This window comes from Heptranchias perlo, unplaced genomic scaffold, assembly GCF_035084215.1.
Source record: "Heptranchias perlo isolate sHepPer1 unplaced genomic scaffold, sHepPer1.hap1 HAP1_SCAFFOLD_1171, whole genome shotgun sequence".
NCBI lineage: Eukaryota > Metazoa > Chordata > Chondrichthyes > Hexanchiformes > Hexanchidae > Heptranchias > Heptranchias perlo.
Window position 1 is genome coordinate 30,001 of NW_027138398.1, and position 20,961 is coordinate 50,961.

Below are 20,961 nucleotides of genomic sequence, written 5' to 3' on the forward strand. Positions count from 1 at the left end.
TTAGATACACTGTCCTTTCCCCTTCTGGGACCGGGTCTCACAGTGTGTTAGATGCACTGTCCTTTCCCCCTCTGGGACCGGGTCTCACAGTGCGTTAGATACACTGTCCTTTCCCCCTCTGGGACCGGGTCTCACAGTGCGTTAGATACACTGTCCTTTCCCCCTCTGGGACCGGGTCTCTCAGTGCGTTAGATACACTGTCCTTTCCCCCTCTGGGACCGGGTCTCACAGTGTGTTAGATACACTGTCCTTTCCCCCTCTGGGACCGGGTCTCACAGTGTGTTAGATACACTGTCCTTTCCCCCTCTGGGACCGGGTCTCACAGTGCGTTAGATGCACTGTCCTTTCCCCCTCTGGGACCCGGTCTCACAGTGCGTTAGATACACTGTCCTTTCCCCCTCTGGGACCCGGTCTCACAGTGCGTTAGATACACTGTCCTTTCCCCCTCTGGGACCCGGTCTCACAGTGCGTTAGATACACTGTCCTTTCCCCCTCTGGGACCGGGTCTCACAGTGTGTTAGATACACTGTCCTTTCCCCCTCTGGGACCCGGTCTCACAGTGCGTTAGATAGACTGTCCTTTCCCCCTCTGGGACCGGGTCTCACAGTGCATTAGATACACTGTCCTTTCCCCCTCTGGGACCCGGTCTCACAGTGCGTTAGATACACTGTCCTTTCCCCCTGTGGGACCGGGTCTCACAGTGTGTTAGATACACTGTCCTTTCCCCCTCTGGGACCGGGTCTCACAGTGCGTTCGATACACTGTCCTAATGTAGAGTTTGGGACAGTATAGGGAGAGCTTTACTCTGTATCTAACCCTGTCCCTGCCCTGGGAGTGTTTGACGGGACAGTGTAGAGGGAGCTTTACTCTGTATCTAACCCTGTACCTGCCCTGGGAGTGTTTGATGGGACAGTGTCGAGGGAGCTTTACTCTGTATCTAACCCTGTACCTGCCCTGGGAGTGTTTGATGGGACAGTGTCGAGGGAGCTTTACTCTGTATCTAACCCTGTACCTGCCCTGGGAGTGTTTGATGGGACAGTGTAGAGGGAGCTTTACTCTGTATCTAACCCTGTACCTGCCCTGGGAGTGTTTGATGGGACAGTGTAGAGGGAGCTTTACTCTGTATCTAACCCTGTACCTGCCCTGGGAGTGTTTGATGGGACAGTGTAGAGGGAGCTTTACTCTGTATCTAACCCTGTACCTGCCCTGGGAGTGTTTGATGGGGCAGTGTGGAGGGAGCTTTACTCTGTATCTAACCCTGTACCTGCCCTGGGAGTGTTTGATGGGACAGTGTCGAGGGAGCTTTACTCTGTATCTAACCCTGTAACCTGCCCTGGGAGTGTTTGATGGGACAGTGTAGAGGGAGCTTTACTCTGTATCTAACCCTGTACCTGCCCTGGGAGTGTTTGATGGGACAGTGTCGAGGGAGCTTTACTCTGTATCTGACCCTGTACCTGCCCTGGGAGTGTTTGATGGGACAGTGTAGAGGGAGCTTTACTCTGTATCTAACCCTGTACCTGCCCTTCGAGTGTTTGATGGGGCAGTGTGGAGGGAGCTTTACTCTGTATCTAACCCTGGACCTGCCCTGGGAGTGTTTGATGGGACAGTGTCGAGGGAGCTTTACTCTGTATCTAACCCTGTACCTGCCCTGGGAGTGTTTGATGGGACAGTGTCGAGGGAGCTTTACTCTGTATCTAACCCTGTCCCTGCCCTGGGAGTGTTTGATGGGACAGTGTAGAGGGAGCTTTACTCTGTATCTAACCCTGTACCTGCCCTGGGAGTGTTTGATGGGACAGTGTAGAGGGAGCTTTACTCTGTATCTAACCCTGTACCTGCCCTGGGAGTGTTTGATGGGACAGTGTAGAGGGAGCTTTACTCTGTATCTAACCCTGTACCTGCCCTGGGAGTGTTTGATGGGACAGTGTAGAGGGAGCTTTACTCTGTATCTAACCCTGTACCTGCCCTGGGAGTGTTTGATGGGACAGTGTAGAGGGAGCTTTACTCTGTATCTAACCCTGTACCTACCCTGGGAGTGTTTGATGGGACAGTGTAGAGGGAGCTTTACTCTGTATCTAACCCTGTACCTGCCCTGGGAGTGTTTGACGGGACAGTGTAGAGGGAGCTTTACTCTGTATCTAACCCTGGACCTGCCCTGGGAGTGTTTGACGGGACAGTGTAGAGGGAGCTTTACTCTGTATCTCACCCTGTACCTGCCCAGGGAGTGTTTGATGGGACAGTGTAGAGGGAGCTTTACTCTGTATCTAACCCTGTACCTGCCCTGGGAGTGTTTGACGGGACAGTGTAGAGGGAGCTTTACTCTGTATCTCACCCTGTACCTGCCCAGGGAGTGTTTGATGGGACAGTGTAGAGGGAGCTTTACTCTGTATCTAACCCTGTACCTGCCCTGGGAGTGTTTGATGGGACAGAGTAGATGGAGCTTTACTCTGTATCTGACCCTGTACCTGCCCTGGGAGTGTTTGATGGGACAGAGTAGAGGGAGCTTCACTCTGTATCTAACCCTGTACCTGCCCTGGGAGTGTTTGATGGGACAGAGTAGAGGGAGCTTTACTCTGTATCTCACCCTGTACCTGCCCTGGGAGTCATGAAGCAGAAATAGCTGAGACGTTCCTTCTGGAACATTCTGTCTCCCTTTTCTTTCTCTCTCTCTCTTTCTCTCTCTCTCTCTGTCAGATATTGAGACTGCTGGAGATCTAACCGATGAACTGTATCTGCTGTGTGAGGCCCTGGAGACGAGGAGCCCCGAGCGGGACCTCTCCTCCATCTCGGGCGATGAGGTCCCGCCCGACTCCGAGACGGAGACGGAGCACGAGCCAGCGGCCGAGGCCGTGGAGAAGAGCCAGCCCGGGCCCGTCGAGCCAGCTGAGCGGGCGGACCAGGCGCGGGCTGGAGCCGTGCGGGAGAAACGGGAGTGGAAGCTCCTGGATGAGGCGGTGGGAAGACTGAACGATTCCCTCGCCGCCCAGGAGTTGGAGGACCCAGCGGTGATGAAGGCATGCCATGGGAAGCCCACTCTGGAGGTCAGTGATGCAAGGTTCTCGGACTGGGGAGGGTCGGTCCGGACCGGACCGGACCGGACTGGGGAGGGTCGGTCCGGACCGGACCGGACTGGGGAGGGTCGGGTCGGGTCGGACCGGTCTGGGGAGGGTCGGGTCGGACCGGACTGGGGAGGGTCGGGTCGGACCGGACTGGGGAGGGTCGGGTCGGACTGGTCTGGGGAGGGTCGGGTCGGACCGGTCTGGGGAGGGTCGGGTCGGACCGGACTGGGGAGGGTCGGTCCGGACCGGACCGGGCCGGGGAGGGTCGGGCCGGACCGGGCCGGGGAGGGTCGGGCCGGACCGGGCCGGGGAGGGTCGGGCCGGACCGGGCCGGGGAGGGTCGGGCCGGACCGGACTGGGGAGGGTCGGGTCGGACCGGACCGGGCCGGGGAGGGTCGGGCCGGACCGGACCGGTCTGGGGAGGGTCGGACCGGACCGGGCTGGGGAGGGTCGGGTCGGACTGGACTGGGGAGGGTCGGGTCGGACCGGACCGGACTGGGGAGGGTCGGGTCGGACCGGACTGGGGAGGGTCGGGTCGGACCGGACTGGGGAGGGTCGGGTCGGACTGGTCTGGGGAGGGTCGGGTCGGACCGGACTGGACTGGGGAGGGTCGGGTCGGACCGGACTGGGGAGGGTCGGGTCGGACTGGACTGGGGAGGGTCGGGTCGGACTGGACTGGGGAGGGTCGGGTCGGACCGGACTGGGGAGGGTCGGGTCGGACTGGACTGGGGAGGGTCGGACTGGACCGGACTGGGGAGGGTCGGGTCGGACTGGACTGGGGAGGGTCGGGTCGGACTGGACTGGACTGGGGAGGGTCGGGTAGGACCGGACTGGGGAGGGTCGGGTCGGACCGGACCGGACTGGGGAGGGTCGGGTCGGACCGGACTGGGGAGGGTCGGGTCGGACTGGTCTGGGGAGGGTCGGGTCGGACCGGACTGGGGAGGGTCGGGTCGGACCGGACTGGGGAGGGTCGGGTCGGACCGGACTGGGGAGGGTCGGGTAGGACCGGACTGGGGAGGGTCGGGTCGGACCGGACCGGACTGGGGAGGGTCGGGTCGGACCGGACTGGGGAGGGTCGGGTCGGACTGGACTGGGGAGGGTCGGGTAGGACCGGACTGGGGAGGGTCGGGTCGGACCGGACCGGACTGGGGAGGGTCGGGTCGGACTGGACTGGGGAGGGTCGGGTCGGACTGGACTGGGGAGGGTCGGGTCGGACCGGACTGGGGAGGGTCGGGTCGGACTGGTCTGGGGAGGGTCGGGTCGGACTGGACTGGGGAGGGTCGGGTCGGACTGGACTGGACTGGGGAGGGTCGGGTCGGACTGGACTGGGGAGGGTCGGGTCGGACTGGACTGGGGAGGGTCGGGTCGGACCGGACTGGGGAGGGTCGGGTCGGACTGGACTGGACTGGGGAGGGTCGGGTCGGACCGGACTGGGGAGGGTCGGACCGGACCGGACTGGGGAGGGTCGGGTCGGACTGGACTGGGGAGGGTCGGGTCGGACCGGACTGGGGAGGGTCGGGTCGGACTGGACTGGACTGGGGAGGGTCGGGTCGGACCGGACTGGGGAGGGTCGGACCGGACCGGACTGGGGAGGGTCGGGTCGGACTGGACTGGGGAGGGTCGGGTCGGACCGGACTGGGGAGGGTCGGGTCGGACTGGACTGGGGAGGGTCGGGTCGGACCGGACCGGACTGGGGAGGGTCGGGTCGGACCGGACTGGGGAGGGTCGGGTCGGACTGGACTGGGGAGGGTCGGGTCGGACTGGACTGGGGAGGGTCGGGTCGGACTGGACTGGGGAGGGTCGGGTCGGACCGGACCGGACTGGGGAGGGTCGGGTCGGACCGGACTGGGGAGGGTCGGGTCGGACCGGACCGGACTGGGGAGGGTCGGGTCGGACCGGACTGGGGAGGGTCGGGTCGGACCGGACCGGACTGGGGAGGGTCGGGTCGGACCGGACTGGGGAGGGTCGGGTCGGACCGGACTGGACTGGGGAGGGTCGGGTCGGACTGGACTGGGGAGGGTCGGGTCGGACTGGACTGGGGAGGGTCGGGTCGGACTGGACTGGGGAGGGTCGGGTCGGACTGGACTGGGGAGGGTCGGGTCGGACCGGACCGGACTGGGGAGGGTCGGGTCGGACCGGACCGGACTGGGGAGGGTCGGGTCGGACCGGTCTGGGGAGGGTCGGGTCGGACTGGACTGGGGAGGGTCGGGTCGGACTGGACTGGGGAGGGTCGGGTCGGACCGGACTGGGGAGGGTCGGGTCGGACTGGACTGGGGAGGGTCGGGTCGGACCGGTCTGGGGAGGGTCGGGTCGGACCGGTCTGGGGAGGGTCGGGTCGGACCGGTCTGGGGAGGGTCGGGTCGGACTGGACTGGGGAGGGTCGGGTCGGACCGGACTGGGGAGGGTCGGACCGGACTGGGGAGGGTCGGGTCGGACCGGACTGGGGAGGGTCGGGTCGGACCGGACTGGGGAGGGTCGGGTCGGGTCGGACTGGGGAGGGTCGGACCGGACTGGACTGGGGAGGGTCGGGTCGGACCGGTCTGGGGAGGGTCGGGTCGGACTGGACTGGGGAGGGTCGGGTCGGACTGGACTGGGGAGGGTCGGGTCGGGTCGGACTGGACTGGGGAGGGTCGGGTCGGACTGGACTGGGGAGGGTCGGGTCGGACTGGACTGGGGAGGGTCGGGTCGGACCGGACTGGGGAGGGTCGGACTGGACTGGGGAGGGTCGGGTCGGACCGGACTGGGGAGGGTCGGGTCGGACCGGACTGGGGAGGGTCGGGTCGGACCGGACTGGGGAGGGTCGGGTCGGACTGGACTGGGGAGGGTCGGGTCGGACCGGACTGGGGAGGGTCGGGTCGGACTGGACTGGGGAGGGTCGGGTCGGACTGGACTGGGGAGGGTCGGGTCGGACTGGACTGGGGAGGGTCGGGTCGGACCGGACTGGGGAGGGTCGGGTCGGACTGGACTGGGGAGGGTCGGGTCGGACCGGACTGGGGAGGGTCGGGTCGGGTCGGACTGGACTGGGGAGGGTCGGGTCGGACCGGACTGGGGAGGGTCGGGTCGGACTGGACTGGACTGGGGAGGGTCGGGTCGGACCGGACTGGGGAGGGTCGGGTCGGACCGGACTGGGGAGGGTCGGGTCGGACTGGACTGGGGAGGGTCGGGTCGGACCGGACTGGGGAGGGTCGGGTCGGACCGGACTGGGGAGGGTCGGGTCGGACTGGACTGGGGAGGGTCGGGTCGGACCGGTCTGGGGAGGGTCGGGTCGGACTGGTCTGGGGAGGGTCGGGTCGGACTGGACTGGGGAGGGTCGGGTCGGACCGGTCTGGGGAGGGTCGGGTCGGACCGGACTGGGGAGGGTCGGACCGGACTGGGGAGGGTCGGGTCGGACCGGACTGGGGAGGGTCGGGTCGGACCGGACTGGGGAGGGTCGGGTCGGGTCGGACTGGGGAGGGTCGGACCGGACTGGACTGGGGAGGGTCGGGTCGGACCGGTCTGGGGAGGGTCGGGTCGGACTGGACTGGGGAGGGTCGGGTCGGACTGGACTGGGGAGGGTCGGGTCGGGTCGGACTGGACTGGGGAGGGTCGGGTCGGACTGGACTGGGGAGGGTCGGGTCGGACTGGACTGGGGAGGGTCGGGTCGGACCGGACTGGGGAGGGTCGGACTGGACTGGGGAGGGTCGGGTCGGACCGGACTGGGGAGGGTCGGGTCGGACCGGACTGGGGAGGGTCGGGTCGGACCGGACTGGGGAGGGTCGGGTCGGACTGGACTGGGGAGGGTCGGGTCGGACCGGACTGGGGAGGGTCGGGTCGGACTGGACTGGGGAGGGTCGGGTCGGACTGGACTGGGGAGGGTCGGGTCGGACTGGACTGGGGAGGGTCGGGTCGGACTGGACTGGGGAGGGTCGGGTCGGACCGGACTGGGGAGGGTCGGGTCGGACTGGACTGGGGAGGGTCGGGTCGGACTGGACTGGGGAGGGTCGGGTCGGACTGGACTGGGGAGGGTCGGGTCGGACCGGACTGGGGAGGGTCGGGTCGGACTGGACTGGGGAGGGTCGGGTCGGACCGGACTGGGGAGGGTCGGGTCGGACTGGACTGGGGAGGGTCGGGTCGGACCGGACTGGGGAGGGTCGGGTCGGACTGGACTGGACTGGGGAGGGTCGGGTCGGACCGGACTGGGGAGGGTCGGGTCGGACCGGACTGGGGAGGGTCGGGTCGGACTGGACTGGGGAGGGTCGGGTCGGACCGGACTGGGGAGGGTCGGGTCGGACCGGACTGGGGAGGGTCGGGTCGGACTGGACTGGGGAGGGTCGGGTCGGACCGGTCTGGGGAGGGTCGGGTCGGACTGGTCTGGGGAGGGTCGGGTCGGACTGGACTGGGGAGGGTCGGGTCGGACCGGTCTGGGGAGGGTCGGGTCGGACTGGTCTGGGGAGGGTCGGGTCGGACTGGACTGGGGAGGGTCGGGTCGGACTGGACTGGGGAGGGTCGGGTCGGACTGGACTGGGGAGGGTCGGGTCGGGTCGGACTGGGGAGGGTCGGGTCGGACTGGTCTGGGGAGGGTCGGGTCGGACTGGACTGGGGAGGGTCGGGTCGGACCGGACTGGGGAGGGTCGGGTCGGACCGGACTGGGGAGGGTCGGGTCGGACTGGTCTGGGGAGGGTCGGGTCGGACCGGACTGGGGAGGGTCGGGTCGGACCGGACTGGGGAGGGTCGGGTCGGACCGGACTGGGGAGGGTCGGGTCGGACTGGTCTGGGGAGGGTCGGGTCGGACCGGACTGGGGAGGGTCGGGTCGGACCGGACTGGGGAGGGTCGGGTCGGACCGGACTGGGGAGGGTCGGGTCGGACCGGTCTGGGGAGGGTCGGGTCGGACTGGACTGGGGAGGGTCGGGTCGGACTGGACTGGGGAGGGTCGGGTCGGACTGGACTGGGGAGGGTCGGGTCGGACCGGACTGGGGAGGGTCGGGTCGGACCGGACTGGGGAGGGTCGGGTCGGACCGGACTGGGGAGGGTCGGGTCGGACTGGACTGGGGAGGGTCGGGTCGGACCGGACCGGGGAGGGGACGGACCGGACCGGGGACGGGACGGACCGGACCGGGGACGGGACGGACCGGACCGGGGACGGGACTGGTCGGACCGGGGACGGGACTGGTCGGACCGGGGACGGGACGGGTCGGACCGGACCGGACCGGGGAGGATATTGAGTTACAGATCAGCCATGAGCTGAGTGAATGGCGGAATAGGCTCGAGGGGCTGAGCGTCCCCCTCCTGGACCTACGTTCCTGTCAATGTGAGGGTGGGGTGCAGTTGAATGCTGCTTGTTTCAAGTTTCTGTCATTCTGGTCCTTTTCGAAAACCCTCTCCACAGAGCCTGGACAGTGCGATTGTCGATAGTGAGATTTGTACCAGTTGGGGAGGTCTCAGCATATCTCAAGTCTTGGTGAGTCATTAAATAACAGCCCGCGGGCACTTTGTGATAAGGAGAAAGGAACTTTCATTTATATAGCGCCTGATGTGACACTGAATTCTGCTCAATTCTTCCTGTTCCAAAATGAGGCCAACGAGTAGTGATTTGTTTGGGGTTTTTTTTTATTCGTTCATGGGATGTGGGCGTCGCTGGCGAGGCCGGCATTTATTGCCCATCCCTAATTGCCCCTTGAGAAGGTGGTGGTGAGCCGCCTTCTTGAACCGCTGCAGTCCGTGTGGTGAAGGTTCTCCCACAGTGCTGTTAGGAAGGGAGTTCCAGGATTTTGACCCAGCGACGATGAAGGAACGGCCGATATATTTCCAAGTCGGGATGGTGTGTGACTCGGAGGGGAACGTGCAGGTGGTGTTGTTCCCATGTGCCTGCTGCCCTTGTCCTTCCAGGTGGTAGAGGTCACGGGTTTGGGAGGTGCTGTCGAAGAAGCCTTGGCGAGTTGCTGCAGTGCATCCTGTGGATGGTCCACACTGCAGCCACGGTGCGCCGGTGGTGAAGGGAGTGAATGTTTAGGGTGGTGGATCGGGTGCCAATCAAGCGGGCTGCTTTGTCCTGGATGGTGTCGAGCTTCTTGAGTGTTGTTGGAGCTGCACTCATCCAGGCAAGTGGAGAGTATTCCATCACACTCCTGACTTGTGCCTTGCAGATGGTGGAAAGGCTTTGGGGAGTCAGGAGGTGAGTCACTCGCCGCAAATGTTTTTTTGACTTGGTGCTTGTCCAGGCCAAGAATTTGAAACTGGCAGTCAAAGCTTCCTCCTGACTCAGATACTGCTTAAAGCTCCCTCTACGCTGTTCCATCAAACACTCCGAGGGCAGGTACAGGGTGAGATACAGAGTAAAGCTCCCTCTACACTGTCCCGTCAAACACTCACAGGGCAGGTACAGGGTTAGATACAGAGTAAAGCTCCCTCTACACTGTCCCGTCAAACACTCCCAGGGCATGTACAGGGTTAGATACAGAGTAAAGCTCCCTCTACACTGTCCTGTCAAACACTCCCAGGGCAGGTACAGGGTTAGATACAGAGTAAAGCTCCCTCTACACTGTCCCATCAAATACTCCCAGGGCAGGTACAGGGTTAGATACAGAGTAAAGCTCCCTCCACACTGTCCCATCAAACACTCCCAGGGTAGGTACAGGGTTAGATACAGAGTAAAGCTCCCTCTACACTGTCCCATCAAATACTCCCAGGGCAGGTACAGGGTTAGATACAGAGTAAAGCTCCCTCCACACTGTCCCATCAAACACTCCCAGGGCAGGTACAGGGTTAGATACAGAGTAAAGCTCCCTCCACACTGTCCCATCAAACACTCCCAGGGCAGGTACAGGGTTAGATACAGAGTAAAACTCCCTCTACACTGTCCCATCAAACACTCCCAGGGCAGGTACAGGGTTAGATACAGAGTAAAGCTCCCTCCACACTGTCCCATCAAACACTCCCAGGGCAGGTACAGGGTTAGATACAGAGTAAAGCTCCCTCTACACTGTCCCATCAAACACTCCCAGGGCAGGTACAGGGTTAGATACAGAGTAAAGCTCCCTCTATACTGTCCCATCAAACACTCCCAGGGCAGGTACAGGGTTAGATACAGAGTAAAGCTCCCTCTACACTGTCCCATCAAACACTCCCAGGGCAGGTACAGGGTTAGATACAGAGTAAAGCTCCCTCTACACTGTCCCATCAAACACTCCCAGGGCAGGTACAGGGTTAGATACAGAGTAAAGCTCCCTCTACACTGTCCCATCAAACACTACCAGGGCAGGTACAGGGTTAGATACAGAGTAAAGCTGCCTCTACCCTGTCCCGTCAAAAGTTCTGAATTGGTTTTCTTCGGGAAACTATTAGATGTGGACAGACGGTTTGTTATCCTCCACTGGTCCTAATCCCGTGTACCCGCTCTGCTCCCCGTATCCCTTTGTGTCCTGGTTTTAGGATCGAGCTGTTCAACGTGTGATGGAGAAGACGGCAATGTTTGACCTGCGACGCGCTCCGCTGGGATTCGTCCCCTCCCACGTACCGCGTGGATATCCGCAGTCCCCTGCTATGAAGAGGCCCAGTCTGGGGCAGCCTGCCATGTCCCCTTGTCATCGACTTCTTCAAATGGTGAGATGTCGGGAGAGGGAGGGAACGTTGGGGTGGGAGGAGCAAGAGACGTGTCCAAAGCGCCTCGAGATTTTCATTACGGTCCCCGTTACCCAACCCTGGATCTCAGTCTAGCATTACAATCCCCATTACCCAACTCTGGATCTCAATCTAACATTACAATCTCCATTACCCAACCCTGGATCTCAGTCTAGCATTACAATCCCCATTACCCAACTGGGGATCGCAGTCTAGCATTACAATCTCCATAACCCAACTGGGGATCGCAGTCTAGCATTACAATCTCCATAACCCAACTGGGGATCGCAGTCTAGCATTACAATCTCCATAACCCAACTGGGGATCGCAGTCTAGCATTACAATCTCCATAACCCAACTGGGGATCGCAGTCTTGCATTACAATCTCCATAACCCAACTGGGGATCGCAGGCTAGCATTACAATCTCCATAACCCAACTCTGGATCTCAGTCTAGCATTGCAATCTCCATAACCCAACTGGGGATCGCAGTCTAACATTACAATCCCCATTACCCAACTGGGGATCTCAATCTAACATTACAATCCCCATTACCCAACTCTGGATCTCAGCCTAGCGTTACAATCTCCATTACCCAACCCTGGATCTCAGTCTAGCATTACAATCTCCATAACCCAACTGGGGATCGCAATCTAGCATTACAATCCCCATTACCCAACCCTGGATCTCAGTCTAGCATTACAATCCCCATTACCCAACTGGGGATCACAGTCTAGCATTACAATCTCCATAACCCAACTGGGGATCGCAGTCTAGCATTACAATCTCCATAACCCAACTGGGGATCGCAGTCTAGCATTACAATCTCCATAACCCAACTGGGGATCGCAGTCTAGCATTACAATCTCCATAACCCAACTGGGGATCGCAGTCTAGCATTACAATCTCCATAACCCAACTGGGGATCGCAGTCTAGCATTACAATCTCCATAACCCAACTGGGGATCGCAGTCTAGCATTACAATCTCCATAACCCAACTGGGGATCGCAGTCTAGCATTACAATCTCCATAACCCAACTGGGGATCGCAGTCTAGCATTACAATCTCCATAACCCAACTGGGGATCGCAGTCTAGCATTACAATCTCCATAACCCAACTGGGGATCGCAGTCTAGCATTACAATCTCCATAACCCAACTGGGGATCGCAGTCTAGCATTACAATCTCCATAACCCAACTGGGGATCGCAGTCTAGCATTACAATCTCCATAACCCAACTCTGGATCTCAGTCTAGCATTACAATCCCCATTACCCAACGGGCAATCTCAATCTAACATTAGAACCTCCATTACCCAACCCTGGATCTCAGTCTAATGTTACAATCACTAATGTCCAACCATGACCTGCCACATCCTCCTCGATATCTCACCAAAGCCGGCAAGTTCCTTGCTTGTTTTTTTTTTTGGGGGACATCTCCGACCTGTATCACGTTAACTTGTCCCCATCGTTACAGAATCTTCAGCGTTGCCCCACTCTCCCTGGAACGACTCCTCGTCTCCTGGGAGAAATGATCCCTCTCCTGCCACGGGCACCTCCCCTTTTGGTGTCCGACCATTACATTTCTCCTTGCAACTCGCTCCAGACTTACTTGCCTTCCTGCCTCATGACGGGGGCTACTCCGCCTCGAGTCTCAACCGAGACGGTGACTGATGTTGGCTTGCAGATGTTCCATCTTGGAATAACCGTCCCACTGTTTGGTGGACGGGCCATATGTATGAGTGACCAATAAATCCAATGAGGTACTTTTCCTTTTGCAAGTGTAGCAATGTAGGAAACGCAGCAGCCAATCTGCGCACAGCAAGATCCCACAACCAGCCATGTGATTGACGACCCAGAGAGTGGTGAGAATGTGGAACTCGCTCCCACAAGGAGTAGTTGAGGTGAATAGTGTAGATGGATTTAAGGGGAAGCTGGATAAACACATGAGGGAGAGAGGAATAGAAGGAGATGGTGAGAGGGTGAGATGGAGTAGGGAGGGAGGAGGCTCGTGTGGAGCATAAACACCGGCATGGAGCAGTGGGGCCGAATGGCCTGTTTCTGTGCTGTAATATTCTATGTAATTCTACACTGTCCCATCAAACACTCCCAGGGCAGGTACAGGGTTAGATACAGAGTAAAGCTCCCTCTACACTGTCCCATCAAACACTCCCAGGGCAGGTACAGGGTTAGATACAGAGTAAAGCTCCCTCTACACTGTCCCGTCAAACACTCCCAGGGCAGGTACAGGGTTAGATACAGAGTAAAGCTCCCTCTACACTGTCCCGTCAAACACTCCCAGGGCAGGTACAGGGTTAGATACAGAGTAGACCTGTTGGGCCGAACGGCCTGTTTCTATGATGTAACATTCTGTAACTTCCTCTTTTAGCCACCGGGCCGCGTCCCACCGATCCCCTTCAGACCGATGTCCCCGAGCATTGCTGGATCGAAGATGATGCAGATGAGGTTTGGCTCGCCCACTCCAAATACCTCCTTCTACAGTCCCTCCGCCAGCCTTCTGGAAACCTTCAGGTAAAGGGGGAGACCCCGGGCCCCTCGTTGAGGTGGAGCGAAGCCCTTGGGTTGGGGGACGTGGGATTAGGAGTAGACCGGGGTTGGGGGGTTGAAGGGGTTAATTTACGAGGAGAGGTTCCCTCGAGTATCGAAGATTGAGGAGGGGGGGGGTCTAATCGAGGGGTTTGGGATGATTGGAGGATTCGATGGGGGAGATCGAGAGAGAAACTATTTCCTCTGGTGGGGGGAGTCCAGAACAAGGGGGCAGAACCTTAAAATTAGAGCCAGGCCGTTCAGGGGTGATCTCTTCGACCCTCCTCCGGCCGAGTTTGTCTCGATTGATTCCTGGGATCGAGAGGGTCGTCCTATGAGGAGAGGTTGAGTCGAATGGGCCGAGACTCTCTGGAGTTTAGAGGAATGAGAGGTGATCTCGTTGAAACATATAAGATTCTGAGGGGGCTTCACAGGGTCGATGCTGAGAGGTTGTTTCCCCCTGGCTGGAGAGTCGAGAACGAGGGGGCACAGTCTCAGGATGAGGGGTCGGCCATTCAAGACTGAGATGAGGAGGAATTTCTTCACTCAGAGGGTGGTGAGTCCTTGGCGTTCTCTACCCCACGGACGCTCGGTCGTTGAGAATGTTCAAGGCTGAGATCGATGGATTTTCGGACTCGAGGGGGAATCGAGGGATATGGGGATCGGCGGGGGGGGGGTGGGGGGAAAGTGGAGTTGAGGTCAAAGATCGGCCACGATGTGATTGAATGGCGGAGCAGGCTCGAGGGGCCGAATGGCCTTCTCCGATTTCTCCAGTTAGAATTTCTTTGTACCCTTCCATTTATTGGTTAGAGGGGAGGGGCGTTTGGAGGCCGCAGGTCACGTGATGGAATACGGCCAGCCAGAGTTGGCGGCCCCCTCCACCCCCCCCCCACCTACCCCGCCGAGCAGAGGTGGTTCAAAATGGCCGTCGGGGGACAGGGTTGCTGACGTCTGCCCGTCTTCTCGCCAGGTTTCCAGGCTACGTGACCCAGCTCCACCCACAGCATCGTAGACTCTTAAAACAACGGCAGCAACAGATGCGCAGGTAAGATGGAGTCAAAGGTCAAACGTTGAGGTCAAAGGTCTTCGGTGTGGCGGTGGGAATGGGCAGTGCAGAGGGTGCTTTAAGGACGGAGAGACACCAGTCAGTGTACAGATATCTCCCTGAGAGAGGGGACTGAGAGACACCAGTTAGTGTACAGATATCTCCCTGAGAGAGGGGACTGAGAGACACCAGTCAGTGTACAGATATCTCCCTGAGAGAGAGGGGACTGAGAGACACCAGTCAGTGTACAGATATCTCCCTGAGAGAGAGGGGACTGAGAGACACCAGTCAGTGTACAGATATCTCCCTGAGAGAGAGGGGACTGAGAGACACCAGTCAGTGTACAGATATCTCCCTGAGAGAGAGGGACTGAGAGACACCAGTCAGTGTACAGATATCTCCCTGAGAGAGAGGGGACAGAGAGACACCAGTCAATGTGCAGATATCTCCCTGAGGGAGAGGGGACTGAGAGACACCAGTCAGTGTACAGATATCTCCCTGAGAGAGAGGGACTGAGAGACACCAGTCAGTGTACAGATATCTCCCTGAGAGAGAGGGACTGAGAGACACCAGTCAGTGTACAGATATCTCCCCGAGAGAGAGGGGACTGAGAGACACCAGTCAATGTGCAGATATCTCCCTGAGAGAGAGGGGACTGAGAGACACCAGTCAGTGTGCAGATATCTCCCTGAGGGAGAGGGGACTGAGAGACACCAGTCAGTGTGCAGATATCTCCCTGAGGGAGAGGGGACTGAGAGACACCAGTCAGTGTGCAGATATCTCCCTGAGAGAGAGAGGGGACTGAGAGACACCAGTCAGTGTACAGATATCTCCCTGAGAGAGAGGGGACTGAGAGACACCAGTCAGTGCACAGATATCTCCCTGAGGGAGAGGGGACTGAGAGACACCAGTCAGTGTGCAGATATCTCCCTGAGAGAGAGAGGGGACTGAGAGACACCAGTCAGTGTACAGATATCTCCCTGAGAGAGGGGACTGAGAGACACCAGTCAGTGTGCAGATATCTCTCTGAGAGAGAGGGACTGAGAGACACCAGTCAGTGTAAAGATATCTCCCTGAGAGAGAGGGGACTGAGAGACACCAGTCAGTGTACAGATATCTCCCTGAGGGAGAGGGGACTGAGAGACACCAGTCAGTGTACAGATATCTCCCTGAGCGAGATGGGACTGAGAGACACCAGTCAGTGTACAGATATCTCCCTGAGAGAGAGGGGACTGAGAGACACCAGTCAGTGTACAGATATCTCCACGAGAGAGAGGGGACTGAGAGACACCAGTCAGTGCACAGATATCTCCCTGAGAGAGAGGGGACTGAGAGACACCAGTCAGTGCACAGATATCTCCACGAGAGAGAGGGGACTGAGAGACACCAGTCAGTGTACAGATATCTCCACGAGAGAGAGGGGACTGAGAGACACCAGTCAGTGCACAGATATCTCCCTGAGAGAGAGGGGACTGAGAGACACCAGTCAGTGTGCAGATATCTCCCTGAGAGAGAGGGGACCGAGAGACACCAGTCAGTGTACAGATATCTCCCTGAGAGAGAGGGGACTGAGAGACACCAGTCAGTGTACAGATATCTCCCTGAGATAGAGGGGACTGAGAGACACCAGTCAGTGTACAGATATCTCCCTGAGAGAGAGGGGACTGAGAGACACCAGTCAGTGTACAGATATCTCCACGAGGGAGAGGGACCGGGAGGGACATTTCTTGCCGAGAATGAACCTTTGACCATTGAAAGCTGCTCCTCTTTGGGTGATTCTGCTCCCTCACAGCCCGTCCAAGAAGGAGTGCGAGGAGCGCCCGGAGAGTTATGCCAGTCTGATGACAAAGGAGGAAAAGGCATGGGTCATCAAGTTACAGATGATGCAGCTGCAGAGCGAGAACCCACATCTGGATGACTACTATTACCAAGTTAGTAGCTGAGCGTAGGTGGGAGGGGGAATGGTTCACGATTGTCCCCCGTCTGGGACCGGGTCTCGCAGTGCGTTAGATACACTGTCCTTTCCCCCTCTGGGACCGGGTCTCACAGTGTGTTAGATACACTGTCCTTTCCCCCTCTGGGACCGGGTCTCACAGTGTGTTAGATACACTGTCCTTTCCCCCTCTGGGACCGGGTCTCACAGTGCGTTAGATACACTGTCCTTTCCCCCTCTGGGACTGGGTCTCACAGTGTGTTAGATACACTGTCCTTTCCCCCTCTGGGACCGGGTCTCACAGTGCGTTAGATGCACTGTCCTTTCCCCCTCTGGGACCGGGTCTCACAGTGTGTTAGATACACTGTCCTTTCCCCCTCTGGGACCGGGTCTCACAGTGCGTTAGATACACTGTCCTTTCCCCCTCTGGGACCGGGTCTCACAGTGTGTTAGATACACTGTCCTTTCCCCCTCTGGGACCGGGTCTCACAGTGCGTTAGATACACTGTCCTTTCCCCCTCTGGGACCTGGTCTCACAGTGCGTTAGATACACTGTCCTTTCCCCCTCTGGGACCGGGTCTCACAGTCTGTTAGATACACTGTCCTTTCCCCCTCTGGGACCGGGTCTCACAGTGCGTTAGATACACTGTCCTTTCCCCCTCTGGGACCGGGTCTCTCAGTGCGTTAGATACACTGTCCTTTCCCCCTCTGGGACCGGGTCTCACAGTGCGTTAGATACACTGTCCTTTCCCCCTCTGGGACCGGGTCTCACAGTGTGTTAGATACACTGTCCTTTCCCCCTCTGGGACCGGGTCTCACAGTGTGTTAGATACACTGTCCTTTCCCCCTCTGGGACCGGGTCTCACAGTGCGTTAGATACACTGTCCTTTCCCCCTCTGGGACCGGGTCTCACAGTGCGTGAGATACACTGTCCTTTCCCCCTCTGGGACCGGGTCTCACAGTGCGTTAGATACACTGTCCTTTCCCCCTCTGGGACCGGGTCTCACAGTGTGTTAGATACACTCTCCTTTCCCCCTCTGGGACCGGGTCTCACAGTGCGTTAGATACACTGTCCTTTCCCCCTCTGGGACCGGGTCTCACAGTGCGTGAGATACACTGTCCTTTCCCCCTCTGGGACCGGGTCTCACAGTGCGTGAGATACACTGTCCTTTCCCCCTCTGGGACCGGGTCTCACAGTGCGTGAGATACGACTGTCCTTTCCCCTCTGGGACCGGGTCTCACAGTGCGTGAGATACACTGTCCTTTCCCCCTCTGGGACCGGGTCTCACAGTGCGTTAGATACACTGTCCTTTCCCCCTCTGGGACCGGGTCTCACAGTGCGTTAGATACACTGTCCTTTCCCCCTCTGGCACTGGGTCTCACAGTGCGTTAGATACACTGTCCTTTCCCCCTCTGGGACCGGGTCTCACAGTGCGTTAGATACACTGTCCTTTCCCCCTCTGGGACGGGGACCGGCGGGGAGTCACGGAGGGTCTCTGAAACACTGACCTCTCTCTCCGGACAGGAATTCTTCAGGAAACTTGAGCTGAAACTGACGGACGAGGAACTCGGGGAGCGGACCAAACGGGAACCTCAGAACTGGTCACCCCTTACGTACAGAAGGCGGGGAGCTACGAGGCTGGTAAGGGGCTTCGAAGCAGATTGGCGAGCTCCTGGGTTGGGACCATTGGCCAGCGGACCCCGCCCCCAGGGTGAATCCTCAGGTGTTCCGGGCCTTGTTGTCCTTCACAAATGCGACCCTTGGAACGCTGAGGTCCTGGCTGAAGCTGCACAGGTTGTCCAGGGTCCTGCGGCCAAGGGAACATGTGGCTAATTGGGGGGCTTGGGGGAGGTGGGGTGTTGGGTCGAAGTTATCTGCCCATGGGTGCCAACTGACGACATGGGACAGTTTGACGGGACAGTGTAGAGGGAGCTTTACTCTGTATCTAACCCTGTACCTGCCCTGGGAGTGTTTGACGGGACAGTGTAGAGGGAGCTTTACTCTGTATCTAACCCTGCACCTGCCCTGGGAGTGTTTGATGGGACAGTGTAGAGGGAGCTTTACTCTGTATCTAACCCTGTACCTACCCTGGGAGTGTTTGACGGGACAGTGTAGAGGGAGCTTTACTCTGTATCTAACCCTGTACCTGCCCTGGGAGTGTTTGATGGGACAGTGTAGAGGGAGCTTTACTCTGTATCTAACCCTGTACCTGCACTGGGAGTGTTTGATGGGACAGTGTAGAGGGAGCTTTACTCTGTATCTAACCCTGTACCTGCACTGGGAGTGTTTGATGGGACAGTGTAGAGGGAGCTTTACTCTGTATCTAACCCTGTACCTGCCCTGGGAGTGTTTGACGGGACAGTGTAGAGGGAGCTTTACTCTGTATCTAACCCTGTACCTGCCTGGGAGTGTTTGAGGGACAGTGTAGAGGGAGCTTTACTCTGTATCTAACCCTGTACCTGCACTGGGAGTGTTTGATGGGACAGTGTAGAGGAGCTTTACTCTGTATCTAACCTGTACCTGCCCTGGGAGTGTTTGATGGACAGTGTAGAGGGAGTTTTACTCTGTATCTAACCCTGTACCTGCCCTGGGAGTGTTTGATGGGACAGTGTGGAGGGAGCTTTACTCTGTATCTAACCCTGTACCTGCCCTGGGAGTGTTTGATGGGACAGTGCAGAGGGAGCTTTACTCTGTATCTAACCCTGTACCTGCCCGGGAGTGTTTGATGGGACAGTGCAGAGGGAGCTTTACTCTGTATCTAACCCTGTCCCTGCCCTGGGAGTGTTTGATGGGACAGTGTAGAGGGAGCTTTACTCTGTATCTAACCCTGTACCTGCCCTGGGAGAGTTTGATGGGACGGTGTAGAGGGAGCTTTACTCTGTCTCTTACCCTGTAACTACCCTGGGAGTGTTTGATGGGACAGTGTAGAGGGAGCTTTACTCTGTATCTAACCCTGTACCTGCCCTGGGAGTGTTTGATGGGACAGTGTAGAGGGAGCTTTACTCTGTATCTAACCCTGCACCTGCCCCTGGGAGTGTTTGATGGGACAGTGTAGAGGGAGCTTTACTCTGTATCTAACCCTCCACCTGCCCTGGGAGTGTTTGACGGGACAGTGTAGAGGGAGCTTTACTCTGTATCTAACCCTGTACCTGCCCTGGGAGTGTTTGACGGGACAGTGTAGAGTGAGCTTTACTCTGTATCTCACCCTGTACCTGCCCCGGGAGTGTTTGACGGGACAGTGTAGTGGGAGCTTTGCTCTGTATCTAACCCTGCACCTGCCCTGGGAGTGTTTGATGGGACAGTGTAGAGGGAGCTTTACTCTGTATCTAACCCTGTACCTGCCCTGGGAGTGTTTGATGGGACAGTGTAGAGGAGCTTTACTCTGTATCTAACCCTGTACCTGCCCTGGGAGTGTTTGATGGGACAGTGTAGAGGGAGCTTTACTCTGTATCTAACCCTGTACCTGCCCTGGGAGTGTTTGACGGGACAGTGTAGAGGGAGCTTTACTCTGTATCTAACCCTGTACCAGCCCTGTGAGTGTTTGACGGGACAGTGTAGAGGGAGCTTTACTCTGTATCTAACCCTGTACCTGCCCTGGGAGTGTTTGATGGGACAGTGTAGAGGGAGCTTTACTCTGTATCTAACCCTGTACCTGCCCTGGGAGTGTTTGACGGGACAGTGTAGAGGGAGCTTTACTCTGTATCTCACCCTGTCCCTGCCCTGGGAGTGTTTGACGGGACAGTGTAGAGGGAGCTTTACTCTGTATCTAACCCTGTACCTGCCCTGGGAGTGTTTGATGGGACAGTGTAGAGGGAGCTTTACTCTGTATCTAACGCTGTACCTGCCCTGGGAGTGTTTGACGGGACAGTGTAGAGGGAGCTTTACTCTGTATCTAACCCTGTACCTGCCCTGGGAGTGTTTGACGGGACAGTGTAGAGGGAGCTTTACTCTGTATCTAACCCTGTACCTGCCCTGGGAGTGTTTGATGGGACAGTGTGGAGGGAGCTTTACTCTGTATCTAACCCTGTACCTGCCCTGGGAGTGTTTGACGGGACAGTGTAGAGGGAGCTTTACTCTGTATCTAACCCTGTACCTGCCCTGGGAGTGTTTGATGGGACAGTGTAGAGGGAGCTTTACTCTGTATCTAACACACAACTGAAGATTTTGTACCAGTCTGTTTTCTGGTCGTGAAACATTGGGACTTTGAAGTTTCTGGACATTTTTCTGGTGGGACAGGCCCATCTCTCGCCCCCGGTAACTGCTGTTGCTTTGTCCCTTTGGGTTTGTGACTGCTCTCCGTTCCCTCCTAGTGGTTCACATCGAGGGGTCCCTGGGACAGGTGGCCGTCTCGACCTGCTACAGCCCCCGGAGAGCCATCGATGCCGTTCATGTTGCGACTCTGGAGGTGGTTCGTCGCTCGCCTTCGCTGGACTCGTCCAGTTTCGAGGGGTCGGAGGTCCTGTCCGGGAGGGCTGGTGGGAGGGGGGATGGGAGGGTGGTTTGGGGGGAGGAGGAGGCGGGCGAGGGAGGGGTGTTGGGGGGGAGGAGGGGGCGGGCGAGGGAGGGGTGTTGGGAGGGGGGGGCGGGCGAGGGGGGGGGTATTGGGGGGAGGGGGAGGGGGGGCGGGCGAGGGAGGGGTATTGGGAGGGGGGGAGGTGGTGAGGGAGGGGTATTGGGGGGGGAGGTGGTGAGGGAGGTGTATTGGGGGGAGGCGGAGGGCGAGGGAGGGGTATTGGGGGGAGGAGAGGGGGGCGGGCGAGTGAGGGGTATTGGGAGGGGGGGGA

General features: G+C 58.8%; 1 protein-coding gene across 1 annotated transcript in view; it reads left to right on the forward strand.

Annotated features, from left to right (window-relative positions):
• The window catches only part of LOC137308000 (protein PAT1 homolog 2-like), a gene marked incomplete at its 3' end in the record, with an annotated part of 23,999 nt that extends 3,347 nt beyond the window's left edge, over positions 1-20,652 (forward strand). The window contains exons 3-10 of the mRNA XM_067976970.1: positions 2,692-3,038; positions 8,423-8,494; positions 10,465-10,635; positions 13,041-13,183; positions 14,169-14,243; positions 16,036-16,174; positions 17,702-17,818; positions 20,488-20,652. Coding sequence (XP_067833071.1) covers positions 2,692-3,038; positions 8,423-8,494; positions 10,465-10,635; positions 13,041-13,183; positions 14,169-14,243; positions 16,036-16,174; positions 17,702-17,818; positions 20,488-20,652 — 1,229 coding nt within the window. The remainder of the gene's footprint in view (positions 1-2,691; positions 3,039-8,422; positions 8,495-10,464; positions 10,636-13,040; positions 13,184-14,168; positions 14,244-16,035; positions 16,175-17,701; positions 17,819-20,487) is intronic.
• Positions 20,653-20,961: the final 309 nt, after the last annotated feature.